This window comes from Cyprinus carpio, chromosome A5, assembly GCF_018340385.1.
Source record: "Cyprinus carpio isolate SPL01 chromosome A5, ASM1834038v1, whole genome shotgun sequence".
NCBI classification, from domain to species: domain Eukaryota; kingdom Metazoa; phylum Chordata; class Actinopteri; order Cypriniformes; family Cyprinidae; genus Cyprinus; species Cyprinus carpio.
The window spans coordinates 35,770,905-35,792,953 of NC_056576.1; the positions used below are offsets into that span (position 1 = coordinate 35,770,905).

At 38.3% G+C, this 22,049-nt stretch overlaps 1 protein-coding gene across 3 annotated transcripts; it reads right to left on the reverse strand.

Annotated features, from left to right (window-relative positions):
* Positions 1-13,834: 13,834 nt before the first annotated feature.
* On the reverse strand, positions 13,835-20,939 carry kat5b (K(lysine) acetyltransferase 5b). 3 transcript variants are annotated; one of them, XM_042757053.1, is made up of 17 exons: positions 20,766-20,939; positions 20,213-20,350; positions 20,061-20,127; positions 19,757-19,825; positions 19,512-19,648; positions 19,366-19,434; positions 18,385-18,389; positions 18,184-18,352; positions 18,013-18,084; positions 17,607-17,669; positions 17,095-17,343; positions 16,878-16,967; positions 16,616-16,756; positions 16,418-16,511; positions 16,112-16,271; positions 14,684-14,765; positions 13,835-14,352 (listed from the first exon to the last, which is right to left on the reverse strand). In XM_042757053.1, the coding sequence occupies exons 2-17, from the start codon at positions 20,225-20,227 to the stop codon at positions 14,218-14,220; spliced, it is 1,617 nt and encodes a 538-aa protein (XP_042612987.1). In that variant the 5' UTR covers positions 20,228-20,350; positions 20,766-20,939; the 3' UTR covers positions 13,835-14,217. The 3 variants fall into 3 exon arrangements, with proteins under 3 accessions (XP_042612987.1, XP_042612985.1, XP_042612986.1); XM_042757051.1 differs by lacking the exons at positions 18,385-18,389; positions 19,366-19,434 and having other exon boundaries at positions 19,507-19,648; XM_042757052.1 differs by lacking the exons at positions 17,607-17,669; positions 18,385-18,389; positions 19,366-19,434 and having other exon boundaries at positions 19,507-19,648; positions 20,766-20,938.
* Positions 20,940-22,049: the final 1,110 nt, after the last annotated feature.

Genomic DNA, 22,049 nt, shown 5'->3' on the forward strand with positions numbered 1-22,049 from the left:
AAAGAAATGAGGGTTAAATGACAATAGTAACAACCGAAAAAAATCTCCTGTACCTTCTATAACAACAACAATAATGATAATAATATTAGTAAACAATTTTACTGAGATGAGTAACCATACATATTTACTGCAACTATTTGTTATTCTAACTAAAGGACCTGTAAATTTAACTCCTAAATTAATCTTGCATGAAAAATACACACACCTAAATAAATGAGGGTCAAATTACAATTTAAAGCATCTTATTTCCCTTCTAACATAACAGAAATATGAAATATCGTGTCATGCCATTTAAGCGCAAGCTACTCTACAACAAATACTTAGAGACTTGTGTTGAGCACATTGCTTTTTTTCTTTTTTCCCCTTAAAGTTAAAAAAATAAAAATAAATCAATCAATGAAAATCTTCGAGGTTGAAAGCCATATTTCCCTGTAAAGGGTTCTGGCTGTGGAAATTCGGTGAAAAAGACACAGTGCCATCTAGCGATTAGTAAACAACCTGCAAGTGTGCTAAACAGTACAAGAATACATACATGAGAAGGCTCCTTGTAAAGCAGCATGCATGAACCCTGCACACGCAGCAGTACTCTGTTGCTGAGTCCGGCGTCTCTGGAGACTAACGGTTAAAGAAATCCTTCCTTCCTTCCATCTATCCTCCAAACCTCTTATCCTAGTCTATGTGTCATGGTGCTTAAGATGATGAAATACAGCAGTCCAGAACTATTAAAACTGATTCATTTATTGACTTGTTTATTTATTATTTATATTTTTACCAGAACAGTTGGCTGAAAGATTTCATTTAGGTCTGTGTAGTGAGTATATCGCCTCTTGTGAGTATAATGTTGAGTACAATTGCACACTGGGCTGTTAACGGTAATCATAATTTATTCTTGCAACCCAATTAATACATTCTTCTGTTGTTAAATCTGGAGTTTCAGAGCACTCTGTGAATATATAAAGATGAAATAAAAAAGATTCATTGGAATCTGTTCATGTTTGTGTGTTATATTTAATTTTGGGCAATACCGTGACAATACTGTCAGTGACTGAATAATAACAGGTTATTGATATTTGGGTAATCAGAAGCATGGAGCAGGTTATGTAACAGCACAGAGAGATAAGAAATCAAAAATCAGATGTGATAGACAGTGTCTGGGGGATACCTGGAATATTGTTTAGTCCCAAAATGTAATCAGCAGCAAATGACAACGCGGTCAAAGGCAATGTTGAGAAGATAAAGAGGAAGGCAGCGGTGGAAAAACACTCGAAGAAAACACGATGAAGTCAGAAACACTGAACAACAGAACTGTTTTCTTCTTCACAGAAGGGCTGCAAGGAATGTGGCAAACATGGGAAGCACTGAAAAAAAGAGAATTAAATGTGAACATCTAAATGCAATACAATGAGGGAGAAAATAGAATAGAATTATAACAGAATAGAATAGAAGACATCCTCTAACAATTTAATGTCAAATAATTTTTAAAGGTGAAAAACTGTTACAGAATTATTGTATTATAATTGTAAAAAGATGAGAAACAATGGGTTTTATTATTTTATTTATATTTCTTCAGTAAAAGTAGCTTGATTAGGGATCTTCTGTTGAAAGCCTCCATGCTACTTTGAATTATCAATTAACAATTTTCATTTTAATTGGGTGTGTTGATTGCGTTTTTTCCCTAATAATTCTAATAATCTAAGAATCTAATAATTTTGAATTAATGCAGTACTAAATATAAATTCAATCAGTAATTTCCTGAAATTATTTCTTTCAAACGTTACTTTCTTAAAACAACAGGAAGCAAATATCAGCTGATGAAAAGAATGAATCTCCGGCAGTTTATGAGCAGGTCAAGAGCAAAACAAGTCTGCGCTGACGCAGAGTACAGAGGAGTCAAGACATTGTTTTGAAACTGATGACATCTAAACATCCTTTCAGGGTTTTTTTGTTATTATTATTTTGCTCACAGTTGTCCTTCCTCTGTGGATGGGAAGCAGGAGAATGCAACCGTTTTCTCTGAAGCAGATCCAGTCCTGTCAGTCAGCAGTGGTCAGTTCAGCGCTGAAGGTCAAGGGTTGAGGTATCATCTGTCAGCCAAAGGAAAGCAGTTCTTCAAAGAGAGAGAGAGAGAAAGGGCATAAAGCAAGTGTGTGTGTGTCTCTGAGTGTGTGTGTGTGTGTGTGTGTGTGTGTGTGTGTGTGTGTGTGTGTGTGAGTGTGAGTGAGTGAGTGAGTGTGTGTGTGTGTGTGTGGAAGAGCACATATGAATGCAGTAAAACACTTGCACACAGTCAGAGATTTCTGATAGTAGCGCATGATTAGACAATTACATCAGGTGCTAAGGATCAACAAATTATATGTAGCTTGAAAGAGAATCATTACCTTAAACAGAAACAGCTGTACATGAGGAATGAAAGTGGGTGAGGATCAGCAAAGCTCTGCTTCAGAGAAGACTTCAGCCAAAAAGCCCAACCTCAGTTTAAGCTAAACAACGAAACCCTGCACAAGAGCACAAGAGCTCTAAACCTCTGGCTCTGACAGAGGACAGTTTGTTCACCACAGTAGCTCACGATAATTGGTTCAAGATTTTCTTCTGTTTACACAGTAAATACAAACAATTAAAATGCATATTTTTGAAACCTTCTTTATGACATCTTTATTATTATTATTATAATTAATTGTATCATAACTATGTACAGTCATTCAGCAAAATGAAGGTTAGCATTTTGATTATGAAATTCAAAAATGTTATAAAATGAACACGAGAGAAATGCAATGTTGAGCAGCAAGAGATTCGTTTCAGATATGGTCAAGGCCTGTTTGGGGACTGGATGAAAAGATTCCCTCGAGGGGTGAGAGAAAGATTCAGATTCAGAGTCCTAAATATTCTGTTTTGCACATGGCAGGTGTTTTCTGTCATTGTTCCTCTGCTATCAAACACACTTCAGAAACAGTTTTCCTGTGATTCACTCGTTCAGCCGGCGAAGGGAAGGCCAGGAGAACACTCTTCCTGATTACTTCACACCAGCTCTGCTGCTCTTTCCGCTCTGAGGACCGCTGGACATGGGTCTTCAATCTGACTTGATACGATTAAATAATAATAATAGTAAATGTTCAAACATCTCTCAGGAACACACTACTTTAACTGGTCCTTTAAAACAAACAAATACCGTTCTAATTACCATAATTATCCCTCTAATCCCGTCCAGAAACAAAGATTAAAAATCAACATCTACATAAATAAAATTCAGTAGAACTGCCAAATAAAGGAGCATCACTTCCAGAAGCCCACTATAAATGTATTATGTGTATTGCTTTGTATACATTTGTTTCAAAGATATGTTTGCATATGTTTACAGAAATAAACAAATAATTTGATGCTATAAATTATTCAGATTTATGAAAAGTCTAAAAAATGTTTAGGAGGAACTAGGAGGAAGGTGTTGGTACGAGACAGTGTTTTGACTGTTGAAATCATATTTCTGTCATGACAACTCTCAGAGTTCAGCACAGTAACGTACATGACACTGTTAATGTGTTTGGTCTGGGCGGAATAGATCTGCCGCTGCACATATAACATATAAATAACCCTCATATATAACAGATCTATGCAGGTGGAGCTGGGGAGGGGGAGGGTAAAATTATATTGAAATGTATTTAATCAGACAACTATATTTGCATATCTTTAAACACCCACAAAACAACATTCACACTATTTTGAATTTCAGATGCATTTGCAGAAAATTCATTACAAAAATATCACACTTTTATTTCTTCAGACATTTAACAGTAGATTTCTGAAATGAATTAAACACTTGACTTTACTCCAATAACATTTGTCTGGAGTACAGTAAACCTAATATTAAAAGTTTGTGCTCGTTCTCTCACCAGCAGAAATATAAAGACATCAACAAGCAGAGAACTGATTATCCAAGCAGGTTTATATATGAATGCCACTTCAAAAAAGATGCCCCTTCAATACTCGTTTGTGTGGAATAGTTCAGCTATATTTCAACTGCAGTTTGTAAACAAAATATCGCAGAGCTCTGTTATTATAGAATGTTAAACTCTGTACAAGCCAGTTTTGAGGTGTTTTGATTCAACAGTCATTTATTCTACAATGCACAAGCTATATATATATATATATATATGTATAGTATTCTACAAAAGACCCATTTCAGAATATTATATAAAATACATCCGGCTGATTTGTTTTTTGTTTCAGTGAGGTAAATGGTACGAAGGGACATGTTATGAAAAAGTAAGACAAGACAAGTCAGTACAAGTATGAAGGAACATATTAAAAGGTTCATATCCTGAAATCAGTGATAAATGTACTGTAACAGTGGGTCTGTAATAACATTCATGCAACACAGGCCCCTGAAAACAAATGTCATGATGTATTTGTATTTCATTGCAACCCCTGCTGAAGTAAATTAACAAAATGTTCATTTTTGGTTGAACTATTATTTAACATGGAACATTATTTTAGAACACTTGGTAAAGTATTTCAAGAGGACATTGTTACAAAAGATATTTGAGAAGAAGCATGCAATGAAAGCACCCGAAAAAGGTCTTCTGGGAAATCAGCACAAAGGAATTCACACCTGGCCGTGTGTGTGCATCCATGAGCTTAGATATGCTTGTAGACCTGTGTTCTTTGGAGCCAGGAGTGTGAGTAAATGGTACGTTCCCAAAGTAAAGTGGCAGGACAAGACATGAGTGAAGGAAGTTAACACAAGGCCTGCCCTGCCCTGAGGGAAATGTCTGGAAAATTGCTTTAAATGAGCAAGTGGATGAAAACAAATATATAGAATAATAAAACAATAAAAACACTGTTTTTGTGCTTCAGCATTTTTGATAAAGACACTGTGGGGAAGAGAGGTCTGTATTTAAAGTAACAGTAACACAGTAAAGCTCAAGACTGAGTAAGTGTACGCTGACTGGTTCAAATGCTTGATTTTCTCCCCCGATTTGATATATATATATTTTGTTTTTTGTTTTGTGTATTTTTTTTTTTTTTTTTTTTTTTGTGTGTGTTAAAAAAGCCCAAGATCTTTCTCTGTGCAGACGACATGTAGGAAGAACAGACTTGAGTTCAGGACCTTGAGCTGAAGTCTTGACGAAGCCAATTAACGGCTGAAATTGGTGGCGCTTGGTAAGAATTCCTAAACAGACAAACCTCAGTATCACCTGAGCAGCAGGCGGTGGGAACGAACCCATCCTCTCCTCATTTACAATCATGGCACAGGTGCTTTTCAAGCACAGAAATCCATTTGTATGTTAATGAGCCCTCGAGGAAGCTGAAGCATGCCACACACAGACGACCACACATCAAGCACACAGCACACAGACTGAGAGCGCAGTCAGATTCTGCTAGAGTCACACAGTCAGAGGTTTTCATCGTGACAGTCATTTATTCCCCTGGTAATGGAGCAGATCCTCTGTCTTCATCCATGCGTCCTCTCCAGACAACACACATTGCTCTCTGATTCTATTACTGGCCAACGGGCCTCACATGCGAGTTTCTGCTTGTTGAAAACATACTGCAGATACTTTAACTGTCAAAATAATAAAAAAGAAAGAAAGAAAGTGAGATGTATTTTATACAAATCTTTAATGCTTCGTCACACAGAGTGAACTGTGAAAAAAAAAATAGGTATAAATATTTCTTGCTGGCCATGAAACTGTATTTGCCATTTTTTATTATGATTATTCAAATATATATATATTTGTTCGTGGGACAGTTGAATTATTTAGTTGTTTTCCTTATTAGTGACAAAGATGAGCCATTGTGAATTTGTCTGTTATTTGGTGACTTAATGCAAGAATTATTCCAGTTCTGGAGGAAAAATGTATTATGCATTATGCAAGGAAATTAATTTTGGGTCTGTTTATCTCTCTGTAACTAAACTGCAAACCTCATTTTTTACGAAGGTGTATCTTCCAAATATAATAAGTACAGTACAAATGAATTAAGAATAAGGATTTTTCCTTGATTGTACTTAATACTAAAATATTTAGCTTTTCTTCACACAGAGAAATAGAGCATATGAAGTGTCAAATATATTTACATCAAGATACGTTTCACTGAATGTTTAAAGGCATATAAATGCATTGACACAGTAATTACAACTACAACAGTAGTTTTCTTTTTTTCTTCTTCAGGTAACAAGTCTTAAATAATATGTTTCTGCTGGAAAAAATATTAATAATTGTTTTTATCCAAGTCAAACATAATTTAATGTGACTCTTTCAACCTTAAATTAGGTTACATCCAAGGGAGAGATTTTTATGGGTTACATCAGATAGAAATAGATACTTGAAATAACAATTTCACATCATTAAAACTGTCCTGGAGGTGCCATGATATATTAAGTTGAATTTCCTTAAATATATATATATATGTATGTAAATTACATTTTTTTTGTAAATTAAAAAGCTGTTAAAGCTGTTGTAAAATAGGCCAACAATACCACTTTAAGTGGATAGTTCACCCAAAAAATACTCTCAAGCTGTTCCAAAACTATATGGATTTTTCTTCTGCTGAACATGAAAGGAAGGGTTTTAAATAATGTGGGTAACAAGAGCTTGAGGATGAGTAAATGATAACACAATTTTCATTTCTGGGTGGACTGTCCCTTTAACTCTGGTCAATGCAACATCATCCCTTGCATATTAAAGTTTGTTTTCAAGTTTTAAGACAGACAGAAATTCTGATCTACACCCATTTCAAACATTTATTTGACCATTTTTTTGTGGATTTGGTCACAGAGTTATATGATTGTAAAGATATTGTTCATTAGTTCATACACAATTTTCCCACAGAAAGTGTTTTAAAGAAAATGTTTTTCTGTACATCAATTTAAAAGGTAAAAGGGAGTGACAGTGTGTGCCAATTTTAGAATGACCCAACAATAAATCCTTTTATAGACACTGTATACATAAATAAATAAATTTGCAAAATACATCTGAATATTGATAAATCTGAAATTCAAAACCCTAACCTCCATCAAGAGTTATTAAAAACGGACTGCCTCTGTTTCTGTTTTTCTTTCTCTTTCTCAGCTCTCCCTGCAGCTTTCTTCTAGCCGTTACTCATCAGCGGACGGCAGAAGAACTGCATTTGGACTAAATTCCAAAAAACCTCTGCTAGCACGCTCGGTCTGGAAGCGCAACCAGACAATGCTATTTTTGTTCTGTCTGGATTCGTACTGAAGGGGTGGACCTCTAGGCAAACGATTACAGGCCAATGCACACAATCTGCCTTTTTACTGGCTTCATATGGATTCAAGACCAAGACTGAGCCACAGAGCACTTACAGATTTCAGATGCAATCAAAAGAGTAGGTTCTGACACACTGCAGTGAATTTATGTTTCTCGTGATGTTAAAAACCTTTAGATCTGCATTCTAATGCTTTAACACTTCAAATTAGTTTTTCAGAGAGAGAGAGAGAAATATATATACACACACACACAAATACACAACCATGTACTGTACTCTAGTGAATAAGATTGGATTATTGACATCAGTTAATCAAATATAAACCTTCATTTTGTAATACCTTACTAATACCCTTACTAAGCAGATTCATTAGGGAATATGTCAAAACTTGTGTCAAGTATGCCCATGTAGACTTAAGTTATGCCTAATAGAGCCCAAGCCATTAAAAATTATTCAAGGACAGATACAGTGAGGAACAAAAAAAAAAAAAAAAATAGACTAAACCTGAGAGGGTAGAAACCAGGAGAAATAGTGAGAAAAACAGCGGCTGGTAAAATAAATGGACGAAAAGCATTTAATTTTAACTGGACCTCCAGGGCCTCGCAATTGTAAATAAATCATGATACGCCTCCGGCAAAATAACAACTTCTCAGTTTCTGTACAGTTAGTGAGGCAAACAAGCATTGAGGGCTTGCACGCACACACACACACACACACACACACACACACACACACACACACACACACACAGCACTGTCACACTGAGAACAAACCGACCTGTTTAATACCAAGTGTGCTGTCTGGAGGCCAAAGTGTGATGATACGCTAACAATGCTTGGTGTGAATTCATGTAAAGCAGAGGTTTGTTTGTGTGCCAGGCTATATAAGCCCTTAATTACTCGAACCCAACTCACGGTTCTCAGCACAACGCCTGCAGCCATGCCTGAGGCCAGAGCCTGATAGGGCCCAAAGACACGGACCGCCGCACACCAGAGAAAACTGCTTCATTAGACTCTAATCCCTCTTCCCCCTCACACAAACACTCCTAACTAGCTAATCAATGGCGGAGGGGAGCATTACATTATTAAAGTGCTTTTCCACCCTCTCACATGTACGCAGATTCTCGAAACCGAAGCCCTCGTTAAATCCGTCTTGCTTTCTCATGCACGTCATTAACTTTACTTGATAAAATAATTAGAGGCTAAATCTAAAGAGAGTAAATATCATTGAAGAATATTTTTAAATATTTTAAATACATTACATGGATGCAAACTCATCAGAGATGAAAAGGGGTGAAAAAAGATGTGAACCTCCTATAGTTAGATTTTTTTTTTTTAAATCAGTTTCAAAATGTGGATTTGCTGTTTAAGATATACAGAAAAAAACACCTGTACTCTATACAGTTTTTAAAGAACCCATTAAATATGACTATACAACCACAAAAACTTACAGGAAGAATGATGGCATGTGTTCCACCCAATTCACAGCACTTACAGAGATTATAATGTACATTTACAGTAGATTTTACATGAAGACATGTGCTTTCGGCATTAGACTACACTGTGACTGCTGTTGTATATACTCAGTTTTTAGCATAAAAGTAACATATATAGGCTACTTAAAATGGTAATAGGTTACAATTCTTCTCTGAAAGTTTGACCAAAATGACCAAACATACAACTCAAATATAATTTTCAATACACTTATAAGATTTTTAAAATATAGCACCTTCAAAGTCTTGGCATAATAATACAATCAGTCCGAAGCCAAATCCCTGTTGGCCAGAGCTCATGGCTGTAATGTTTAAAGTCGTTTGGCTTGATGAGAACGATGTATTTACCATTTTTGGTTATCCTTCCACTTCAGTGAAAAAGGGGCAGAGCATTTCCTAAGCTTTGCCTTTGTCTAATCAACAGCTCTGATTGGTGGTGGTACCATGGCAGTATTGATATCGCAGGTTTACATTAGTCATGTCTTGTCATTATTCAGAACAAGTCCGAAGCAATTTGGGGAAATATAAGAGGATGACTTTAAAGAATGCTGTAAGCGGCACAACCACGTGTCACACAATAGACACATCCATGTGATCAGCCTCCTTAGCTGAACATACTGCACACGTTCAGCCTGCGCTCTAACCACACTGTACCTGCCCAAGCTTACAGCGCCGCCTGCTGGCTTCAGGAAACAGTGCACTGTGGGCAGATGCATTTAGCCCTGTGGTAGTCTTTGGTTCCTAGCAACCATGAAAATTTTACATTTTACGTATTTTATGTACAATCTACAAATCAGTCACAATGTAGAAAAAAACAACAGCAGCGAAAAGTTTCAATTCTAAAAAGACCAAGAGTGCAAAACAGACAGATCAACTCACACACAAAAACACCTCTGCTCTCACACACAAACTGGTGTGACTGTTACACACAGCAAACTTGTGAAATTAAATCAATAATTCTGCCATAATGCAAGAAAAAGGCAAACAGCTTGAAGGGGTGAAACTCTAAAACATCAAGGGTGTAAAATAAGTTGTACAGTTATTACATATTAGGACATTACCAAAAGGAGGTTTTGGGGGATTTAGCTCACTTTTTGGGTATTTGTCACCAAAATATAGTTGAGTAGGTTTACAAACACACACACACACAGAGAGAGAGAAATTGAGATCAGAGGCTGAGTTGGAGAATATTTACCAGTTAGGAGCCTTTCACACTGATAGTTGAATTCAAAATAGAGTACGGTTCGCGTGAAAGCTGTCATGCAGACCCCGGAGTGTACCACAATATCAAACTTAAGATTATCTTTGGCTAAGTTCACTCTGTGAGTGTTTGGGATTGACAAACACTTTTACTTTGTTCACACGACAGCTTACGATAGATGCCTGAATACTGTCTGTATGAACATGCAAATTAAATGAAGGCCGTATTACAGACAATTAGCTGCCAAGTACGATTCAGTTCACACACCAGGGCTTCACCAAAAATATAGCTGCAAGTCCTGAAAACGTCCTGGTGTGAGTTCGGTCACAGAATCCAGTTGTCACTACTGAACGCAGCTCTATTAATAACTCAAATACAGGACTGACAAGCGTATTCTGCTGCTCTGTGAATGTGGCCTGTAGGAGGTGGACTGGGTTCACTTGCAAATAATCTGTGGTGTGAATTTCATGAACAAGAAAGCAACTCAAACTTGGGTCCGCACTTGTTCAGGGAGTAAAGTAACCTGCACCTGCACTTAGCCTTTTTTGTGTACAGGCCTATCTTTTCACATCTTTTATATAATTTCCACTTCACCTCTTGTCCAAAACTCAGCATATTGTCTACAATAAATGTTTTTTACATTGTGCTTATCAAATATGATTATCAAATATCATTTTTTCTAGCATATTTTACAGTCCCCGTTATGCACATTGATCATAAACAGTATGAATGAAATGCTGTTTAATGCTTGAATCTGATTGGCTGGTGAATGTTCAAATGAGTGGAATTTTTTTCAGGGAAATGCATTAATATTTCTCCTCAGTATGACATCATAGTGAAATGAAAGACCACCTCTGCAGAAGATCAGTGCTTCTACATCACTGCCTTCTTGTTCTTAGCCCCGCCCACTGGCTCACACATGTAGTAGGAGGAGAATAAATCACAGACGTAGGCATTTACTTGTAGGAGGAGAATAATTGAATGTTGTTTGTATTTAATTTCTGTTACTCGAGAAGTAGAGCATGAAACTAGCAACATCAGTGTTATGGGTTTAATTCCCAGGGAATGAATGAAGAGATAAAATGTATACCTTCAATGCACATACAATGCATGTCACCAAATGCATAAATGTAAACATAACAGTATACTACTTTATCTGTAAGACTAATTAAAAACTTGAACACTAATAAGACAATCAATCAATCAATAAAATCATGACATATTAATTTGGCTCAATGAAGGATTTGTCCCATAGCTGAGTAACACAGAGGTAATTAATCCTCAACGGACTGACTAATGTTGTTATGCTGGCTGGCAAGTTTCACTCTAGTCTGAAATATTTAATCAGATAGATAACATTCTTTACAATGTTTATGTAGAATACACTACAGAGTAACACTTTATTTTGTGTACACTTTTGACATTAAAAGTAAATTTGTAAGTAACTTTTTTGTTTATGTAGAATACACTACAGAGTAACCACAAACACTTGAACAAGTTGTTTTCAACCTGGTATCATTATTTCTTTCACAGAACAACCATCTGGACGCTAACCAGTCAGGATTTAGAAGTGGCCATTCAACTGAGACTGCACTACTCTCAGTCACTGAAGCCTATCTCTCTCCTTCCAGTCATTGCGAATCATCATTCTCATTCTGCTGGATCTGTCTGCTGCTTTTGACACTGAATCATCAGATCCTCCTGTCTGCCCTCTCATCACTGGGCATCACAGGGATTTCACTTCGCTGGTTTGAATCCCATCTCATTATCGGGGTGGCCTGGGGAGGGGAGGTATCCAAAGCACATCAACTGGGCACCGGGGTTCCTCAGGGCTCAGTCCTTGGACCCCTCATCTTCTCCATATACACTACATCACTGGGACCCATCACACAGGCACATGATTTCTCCTACCATCAGGGCCATACCCACCATTGGGTATTTTTCCAATAACAAAAGTTGTAAAATAATTACCATATATCAATTCTGCTCTGGTGCTGCAAGGATACAAAGCCAAGATAGATCTTCTCATATGAGATGTCTCAGCGGTCTTACAGCGCTCATCAATGTCAAAGTGCTTGTGATGGCCAATCAAATCAAAGTAGACAGGGTTTATGTTCACAGGCACTAAATGTTAAAAAAAAAAAAAAAAAAAAAAAACTTGACTCCTCAGTTATGAAATGCAAAATATATGTAGCTAAACCAAATATTTCCTATTTGACTGCTGTTTTATGATAGAAATGTTAAACAACTGATAGAAATATTAAAGGGATTTACACTATTAAACTTTTGCCTAATTTTGCTATTTAGAATTATGTACGTGATTAGGTTAATGTACTATTTTTTCATTGTCAATGTGACAAGGAAAGAGACATTATCAAATCTGTTTTCATCATATTAGACATAGATTACTAAACCAAATATTTGTGAGTGCACATATTGTGAATGAATTTAATAAACTCAATTCTGGTTTGATTTGTTCAACAGCTAACTTTGTGATACCATTGATGTGAGATTATATTCCTCATTTGAAATGTTAAAAATGTAACTGAGAAACAATTGACAAATAATTGCACATTTATTGAAATAGCATGATCCCACAAAGTGCATGCTATGCAACTGAACTGAACATTACGACTGAGTGCTTGTGCAGTGCTGAACCTGTGCTGCGTGAAGACTGTGGTGATTGATCAGAAACACAACACACACACACACACACACATATATATATATATATATATATATATATATATATATATACTTTTTTATTAAATTAGTGTGCTGTATTTTACTTTAGTAATATTTTTTCTTTATTTTACTTTGAGGGGATTTTTTTTAACATAATATTCACTTCTAAATAATGCAACATTAATTTATATGCAAAACAATAATTATATATATGCCATATTCAAGCTAAAAAAAAAAGAGCAAAAATGTTTCAAATCCAGTGAATGAAGGCAGCTCAGTGTCATCCGGTGGAAATAAATAAAGACAATTACAAGTAGTTATTGAGAACAGTGTTTCCGGTCATAATCACTCACTTTTCTTAGGTTCTTTTATTAGGTTTTTGGTTTTGTTTTTTGTTTTTATATTATAATAGTTTTTTTCAAAGTTTCGATTTTTGTTTAGTTTGAAATGTTGAAGTGCCAGGTTTTGCAGTGAAACCTGAACACCCATGTTTGTTCACCATAATCTAACTCAAACGTCAAAATTAAATGAACACATTTAAACATTAAAGTTCAAAGTTTGATTTATCTGGCTGTGGTCTGATCTCAACCTCGAGTCTTCCGACTCAGCGGTCAGTAGGCTGTTCTGCACTTGTTTTAGTGAAACTCCTTCACTGTTGTGATTTTTGTTTTTCTGCATAGTGGCTGCATGATTTTTATTTCAAAAACTTACTGTGTGAGTGTGTATAATTATGTGTGCCTATTCTGCAACATTTGTAAGCCCACTGTGTTTTTTCTGCATCGTGGATGATTCATTTACAGTCGTTAGTGATCATAAAGCATACAAGTGTGACCACTAAGACCATTTTGCATTTTATATTATATCCACTATTATGCTCAGAGAGCAAGTTCCTCAAACATCATTATGCTTCATTCCATCCCAACGGAGTCAAAACCTACACTTTTTCAGCACTGGAGGGTTAAACCAATTATAAAACAGAAAATTTCTTCAGACAGGTATTTTAGATTATATTATATAAAACTGTATCTTTAAAGCTACAATTTCATTTCTATACAGAAGATTTTTTGTTGTTGTTGTTTTACCCAAGACAGATTTGCTGGTTTAAAAAAAAAAAAAAAAAAATTTAAAAAAAAAAAAAAAGGCAGAGACATAACATGCATAAATGTTACTGTAAGTCACAGTCACTAGTGGGTGTTTCCACTATTAACAGATGTTACTGAAATCACACAGAAATCTGGAGGGAAAATTATATTTACAAAGATGCTGTACATCAAATGTATAATATAAATGAGAAACAATGTGTGCTCTTAGCCACTGTGCCAATCTATAATAACCTATACACCAAATTATACATCTGCCCCAAAAACGGACAGAGTGCTGATAACTGTGTGCAGAACGCTGTCGTTTTTGGTCCAAGTAATAAAACATGGCATTGACCATGAATACCGATATTTGGGAGGTATATCAGTATTCTTCCATTTAAAAGACATTCCTCCATTCTACAGACGAGTAACAGACTGACAGGAGTTTGACAGAATTATGGATTTTGTAAGACTGAATCACGTAACATGCAGATGTGGTCTTCCACGGGTCGAGTCTGTCTGTGAGCGGCCGCTCGTCACCACTTGCCCCTCTTGCTCCAGTCTTTAGGAGTGAAATGCAAACCTTTGGAGTCGATACGGAGGTGCCGCTTCTGCATGGCCCGCTCATGACCTTCCACGATGTCCTCTGATAAGGTGAGGATATACTGACCCTGCGGGGAGATGAACAAACCATACTCAAGTTAAGCAAAAAATAATCAAATGCAATGCTCTGTTGCACTGACCTGCATAAAATACAATTAACATTCACAACACACAGGTATACAGACGATCACATAACCACACACAAACAAAACCCCTCGCTATTTCAATACTTTTGAAGTTTAATAATCACATTAAGCCTTTTCATGATTCCTGTTTTTCCATCCCCAAATTTAAGACTTACGACTTCTCTCATATTCAAGACTTTTTTTTGAGGCCTTAAATGTGATATCTGAATTTAAGACTTTACTCTGAAAACAAGCATGCTAAGTGATCGCTTACCTTATAATAATTGATGAGGTTGAGGTACTGGAGAGTTGAGATCACATCCTCTTTCTTGACACTGGTGATCTCACTGATTTCACTGAGAGAATCCACAGTTGATATAAGATTAAAAAACAAAACAACCAACCTCTTTAAAGGGATAGTCCACACAAACATGAACCCACATGGGTGTATGTGACTTTCTTCTCTCAGACGATATTAAAAAAATGTCCTGGCTCTTCCAAGCTTTATAATGGCAGTGAATGGGTGTTATTTTTCAATAGTCCAAAAGAAGGCCAATAAAGTGCATAAATCCATCCTGTGGGTTAATAAAGGCTTCCTGAAGTGGATCGATGCGTTTGTGTGAGAAAAACATGCATATTTAAAACTTTATAAAGCGTAATCTCTAGCTTCGGGTAACTGTTGTACACGCGATCATTCTGGCGGATGACGGAGGACGTAAGCGTAGAGTAAGGTCCGGTGATGGATTAATGGATTGGTGCAGTTATTTTGCAGTAATATTGTGCTTATTTTGGACTGTTGAATAATAACACCCATTCACTTCCATTATAAAGCTTGGAAGAGTCAAGACATTTTTTATATAACTCTGATTGGATTGGTCTTAAAGAAGAAAGTCATATGCATCTAGGCTGCTTTGAGGGTGAGTAAATCATGGGCTAATTTTCATGTTTGGGTGAACTATCCCTTTAAAGGCTTTATTAAAAGCACTGAGCCAAAATGCAGCTGGGTAAATCTCAGGAAGAAATGTTTGGGTCATATTCAACCCCCAAAACCAAAAGAACATTCTTTGTGGAAAAAAAAACCAACCAAAAAACTAAAGTTTATCATTAGACTCTCATTATTGTCATTATTTCATAATGATAATATCATTATTATTATAATGTCTTAAAATACTGATATCTAATACCATTTTCAATACCAAAGATAAAAATATTAAAGAGCATAAAATTGTAAAAAAATGTCAGTAAAATTATAAAATAATACCAACAACAACATTAAGACACTAACATTACTTCTGGAATATAAATTCACTGCAAAAATAACATAATACATATATTTTTATTACTGTATTTTCTTTAACTTTAAAGTAGTAAAATTGCAATATTTAGTTTAGAAGATTAAAATGAACAAATGATGAGCATAACTGCATCCTAAACTAGACACACGAAGTGCACTGCAGTCACCGTGAAACGAGCGGAGTGAAATTAATTTGAATTCAAACACACACTGCAGAGAACACTGTGTGTATGATAACACCCACAAAAATGATGCCAGAATGCAAAGAAATATTAATGGTACAAAACGGCTTTAAATTATTAATGCAAAAAAAAAAAAAAAGTGAGACCAAGATTCACCCAAATACACTTTTTGGTTCAGATTTCTGCCTTGATGTGGGGTTGAGTTTCAGAAAGAAGATGCACGCACTTGATGGTGATCTGTGGGCGCTCTCCGTTCTCTGGCTTGAGGTTCATGAGGATCTCCAGAATGGTCTGAGTCCAGTACGAGCGGTAGGAGAGCAGACCCAGATCAGACAGAGGCTTCTCCGGAGTGCCCGTCTTCCCTTCCACCTTCGAGAGCTCATAACCTCACAACCAAACATCCAGGATTCATCATTAGAGCAGCTGTGCTTACACTACCCACGGATTATTCTGAGATGGCAAGCAATCATTTTGCATGCACTATAAACTAAAATATATTAATAAAACACCAAATAACGGTTCGATTACTCACTAAACTCAATCAGGAGTTTGCCGTAGCCTCTTCTCTGGTAAGGCGGTAAAGTCAAAATGCAGGCCACATTATAGTCTTCTGTTGACTCCTTTTCCTTTAACGGGAGGAAAGCACAATGCTTTCATACAAGCAAGGCTATCTTCATGACAAAAACGATAAGTAAAAAAACAAATACATTCATTCTAATGAATTCCTTACCTTGGAGAAGTAGCCGACTATGTGGAAACCCTTCGAGTCATACTCCGTCATAACATAGAAGAGGAACGGATCCGTGTCGTAGTACAGGGTCTTGTGGTCCAGGAAGCATTTGGCCAATAAACACAAATTTTGGGAATATGTCTGCGCGGTTGGAGAAAAGACAAAAAGGTCAAATGTGTTTCTACGATAAGTGCCTCACGATGCAATCCTTGTGTTAAACTCAGTCCTCACCATTGATCATCACAGAGCAGAGGCTACCCACCTTGTTCTTCCTGCCATCAATCTCAAAGAAGGATATCGTTCCTTTACGATAGATCTCATTTCCCGGCGGGTGTCGGAGGTTGCATTTTGTCTGTGAGTGTAGCAGACAGGTGAGCGTTATCAGTGCACTACAAGACTCCAGCTTCTCCAGGTGCTTGCCAAACAAACAGAACCCGTACGGCGCTCATGCATGACGCTGACAGTTATCTGGCTCTCACCAGGTGCCTCTGCAGACACTTGAGGCTCTTGAGGTACTTGAGGCAGTATTCACACAGGTAGAGGATGGGGAGGCCGGTGAGCTCCTGCGGGTACGGAGAGAAGTACCAGGGCTTCAGCCGGTGCCGGCCCAGCTCGATGCAGTCGATGTTCTTCATGCGTGTGACGATGTCATCGTGGCTGCGGTCCGACACCAAGCTGCCGGTCATGCGAGGGGCTGATGGGATGCCGTCGGAGCTGTCCTGGGAATCCTGAGAGCAATCAGAGACACTGTGCTACAGACAAGCGATGCATTTAAAACAGATCCCTGCACTTTATTATAACGCAAAGAGGACTCCAGTCAATATCTTTATTATTGGCCTAAAAAGATGATTAATCAGTTGAACAGCCCAAATAAAGCATCGATCCAGTGGATTTTTAGCTAAAGGTCTACAGTGAACACACACACACACACACACACACACACACACACACACACACAGAATCAAGGCAATGGGAAGTAAAGGAGCCGGACCTCTCCTGGCGGTAAATAGATGCTGGAGCAGCGAGGGTTGTTATTCTGGAACACCTTTACCATCTAACAGAAAAACACAAGCGGATGCAAAGCTGTGGGAGGTTTTACTTGAGAATCAGGAAATGATGAATAGGGAATGCAAAACATTTTAAACGTCTGACGATTAAGGGACAACGTGACTGATTTATTAAGAGTCTAAAAATGTGGCAGCAGGAAAAAGCTCACTTGCAATGTTTTTATATTTTCTTCTGTGCCACACACACATCCACATCTCTCCACATTCAACAGATTCATTCTAACCGACAGGAACAATGATGTTTGAATGTATTAAAAATGTTTGCGTGTTAATCAAAACACGGGATTCAATCATTTCTGATTGCATTAAAAAGCTGCTAAGAAAACATACCTCGTCCGTCCCTCCACAAGTCTTCCTCTTTCTTCCCGGCTGAGGAGGAATAAGACGACGTGTGCTGCCATTCTTCCAGGAGACAAAAAATGTAATCAGTTTCTGTTTTCCACATACCAGTAAAAACCAAGCTCTCCACATGTGTGTGAGGTGATTTAAGGGGATGTTTACAGTGGTGAGAGCGGCGAGCGGCTGGTGTTGTTCTCGGGGTGTGCTGCTGAAGGACGGGTCTCTCAGGGCCGGATACACCGGGGCCTGGCTCTCCTCCGCAGAGCTCGGGAGGGACGGCACCGGAGTCGCTGCGCTCGCTTGTGTGGCCAACGACACAGACTCCGCTCTTCTTCTGAAACAGCCGTCAGAAACACAGATTACCTTTTCTCAGCACAGAAAAGCAAGCACAACATTCTTGCAATCCTTTCTGAATACAGTGTTGCTGTAGGGTCTGCTGTCTGCGGAGGGCTGAGTGGGTTTAGCGCGGGGTTCTAGATCTTCTCTGGATCTGCCTGGGCTCTCTACTTCAGTCTATCACATGTTTTCCTCACCAGTTTAATAAATACGTCTCTAAAAACTAACCAGAGGCTTCATTCGCTGTAGCACAAACACAAAAGTCTACAACTAGTTGGTAGGGTGTTGCTATGTGGTTGCTAGGGTACACTTGGTGGTTGCTAGTGTACGCAGGGTGGTTGCTAGGGTACACTTGGTGGTTGCTAGCGTATCCAGGGTGGTTGCTAGGGTACACTTGGTGGTTGCTAGCGTACCCAGGGTGGTTGCTAGGGTACACTTGGTGGTTGCTAGCGTACCCGGGGTGGTTGCTAGCGTACCCAGGGTGGTTGCTAGGGTACACTTGGTGGTTGCTAGGGTACCCGGGGTGGTTGCTAGCGTACCCAGGGTGGTTGCTAGGGTACACTTGGTGGTTGCTAGCGTACCCGGGGTGGTTGCTAGGGTAAACTTGGTGGTTGCTAGGGTACCCGGGGTGGTTGCTAGGGTACACTTGGTGGTTGCTAGCGTACCCGGGGTGGTTGCTAGGGTACACTTGGTGGTTGCTAGCGTACCCAGGGTGGTTGCTAGGGTACACTTGGTGGTTGCTAGGGTACCCGGGGTGGTTGCTAGGGTGTTGTTATCTGTTAAGTCTACATATTAGTGTATGTGTGTGATTTAGTCACACATCTCTATTTCTCAGTATCTGTGTGTTGTTGTTGTTTCTGTGCACTGGAGGCTTCTGTCACCTGAACAAACTCCTTGTATGTGCAAACAAACTTGGCATTAAAGCTCCTTCTGATTCTGATTCTAATAATAATAAACGCTCTTTCCTGACAGACCGAGCGGTCAGTGGTGTATGGTGGGGGTCTGTACCGGTGCGGGGAGGGTTTTGCCTCTTGAAGGAGCTGAAGCAGACTGAACGCTGAGATCTAGACTCTTCCTCTGAATGTGAACAGAAAGGAGGATGGTAAAGACTCTGACACGACACGACTGACGCTGAGAACGAAGCACGGCCTCACCACGTCTCTCTCGGGGGACCCGGGCCCCGACCCCGGCAGACCGTTCTTCGGTGGGGTCCTGGCCTCCTTTTTGGGAAACTGGAGCTTCTTCATGTCCAGACGGTCCGGAGTCACCCATTCATCCAGACGCTTATTGACTTTACAACAACATAAAACAACCAAATAAATAAAGAGTGTGAACAGAACTTAGATCACAGAGAATCGTGTGTGTGTGTGTGTGTGTGTGTGAGAGGGGGCATACTCACAGTCAATATAGTGCACATAATAGAGCGGTGTCCGCGGGAGGTCCCTGACACTGAGGACCTCAGCCAGCGCTGCGGAGGAACACAGTCAGATCACACACACATCTCTATCAGAGGAAGATCACTGCGCGGTCTGGATCAGACCCGTGTTAACCTCTGCTGTAATATCACTGACCTTCAGCCGCTAAAACAAGAGATTAACGGGACTGAGAACTGGTTAAGGTTAGAGAGAGTGGGGGTGGGGGGCATGTTGATTTTTTGTTTACTCGTTTTTTTTTTGTTTGGATTAGGTGCGGATGATACTTACGCCACTCGTCTTCATTCTCTTGGTTTTTTCGCAGCACGGGAAGCCGGCAGCCTTCGATGATTTCGACCTGTGATGAGATAGTGCCTTCATTAACCACAGCGGAGCGGTTTAAAGCGGGTTAAGACAGCAGAAAAACACACACACGGGCTTACCGAGGAGTCCGCCATTTTTCCAGCGCACAGAACTGTGGGTAAAGAGAACACTGCAGGGGGCGCGTGACATCAGTGCGTCACAGCTGCTGCTTCCTCTCTCTGTTCTCTCGCTCTCTGTTGTATTTAGATGCACCTATTCTGTATATTGTAATGTGAAGATGTTTTGATATGGCCAAGTTGTTTGTACATTGATGATTGTTCAATAATAATAAAAAAATATATATAAAAAATTAATAAATAAATAAAAACTTCTTCTTCTAGTGCTTTATGGCGGTTTGGCAAACCAACGAAAAAGGTGCATCAGCGCCACCTACTGATCTGGAGTGAGCATAGATTTGGAAGAAAGAAACACACAAATAATAATAAATAAAAAATAACCTAGATTCTACCTCTTGTTCCTGTGTTTTTCATGTATTTAAACAATATTTCATGCACTCTTGATTGACCCATTTCCTAACAATACATTTAAAGAGATATTATCGTCTCCTAATTCTTGCATTAATTGAAATCTCTCCGTCTCATATGCACAGCATTCAGAAAGAGCATGCCTCACTGTTTCTAACACTCCACACTGGTCACACGTCCCCGGTTCATGCTCAGCTATCTCATAAAGACCAGTTCAGTGCTGTGTGTCCAGTCCTCAGTCTTGAAAAGATGACATCTTTCCTCTCCTTTCCAACACTCTCCTGAATCTGGAAAAGATGTCTTCCTCTAGACCCACCATTCCATAACCTTTGCCATTTCTTACTTACTGGTAATGAAATCACTCTCTTGAATTCAGCTGTATTAAAGCTAACTCTATTTGTGGATGATTTAAGTCTGCTTCCTGATTTCCATCCACACCCAGGAATCTTTCCTCAATCCTTAACTGCCTTCTTCTGCACAAACCGTGTAACACTTCTAATCATCTCCAAGCTCTTCTTACTACTCAACCAAAGCTTGTTCTTTCTTTGTGTTCATGACCAGACATCATTCAGCTTGTAACGAAGCCTCCGGAGAAGATCTAAATGGACCCCAGCATATCCACAGAGCTTGATTTGGTATTACTTCTACTGTTTTAAGTAAGGATTTGTTTGCAGAACTGTGAACTACACTACCATAATCTATGTTTGTCCTAATCACAGCACAGGAAATTATTTTCAGTGACTGACAGCTTGCCCCTCTCCGCTCCTGACAAGCACCTGAAGACGTTATGCTGAGAGCCATCACTGTTCAAGGATTTTAAGATGAAAAAGAAAAATAGATCGTGCAATCTTTTCTAATTGTTTTTAAATGCATTGATCATGAACGACTGTGATGACGCGTTTCAACACTCACCAGCATCATAAATGCTCCAATAATTATTATTTTTTTTTTAGCAATGTATGTACATTTATAACACTATACTTTGTATTATATTACCTTTGCATCAAATTACAAAAAAAAAAACTAGATAAAAAACGAGTTAAATGTTGTTTGTGGTGCAGCGTCTAAATGTGACATCTTTCTACTGACTGTCATTATCAGCCTCTCTCTATCTTTTCCTTCTTGTGAAAGTCGTGAAAACACTATCGTGGAGTTTTTCTTCTGCTATTTAAGCAAATGGGAACACAAAAAGTAAATTTGTGGTAGTCTCCTATTCACTGCAATAGCAGTTTACCCAACTATGAGAAACCCGGATATGTGAGAAAGGTCCATCAGTTCATCACACACTCTGTGTATTAGATGTTTTACTTTCTGTGTGTAGGTAGGATTTTTGGGGGTAATGCATTACAAGTAATGCGAGTTACGTAATCAGATTACTTTTTTCAAGTAACTAGTAAAGTAACACATTACTTTTTAATTTACAAGAAAATAT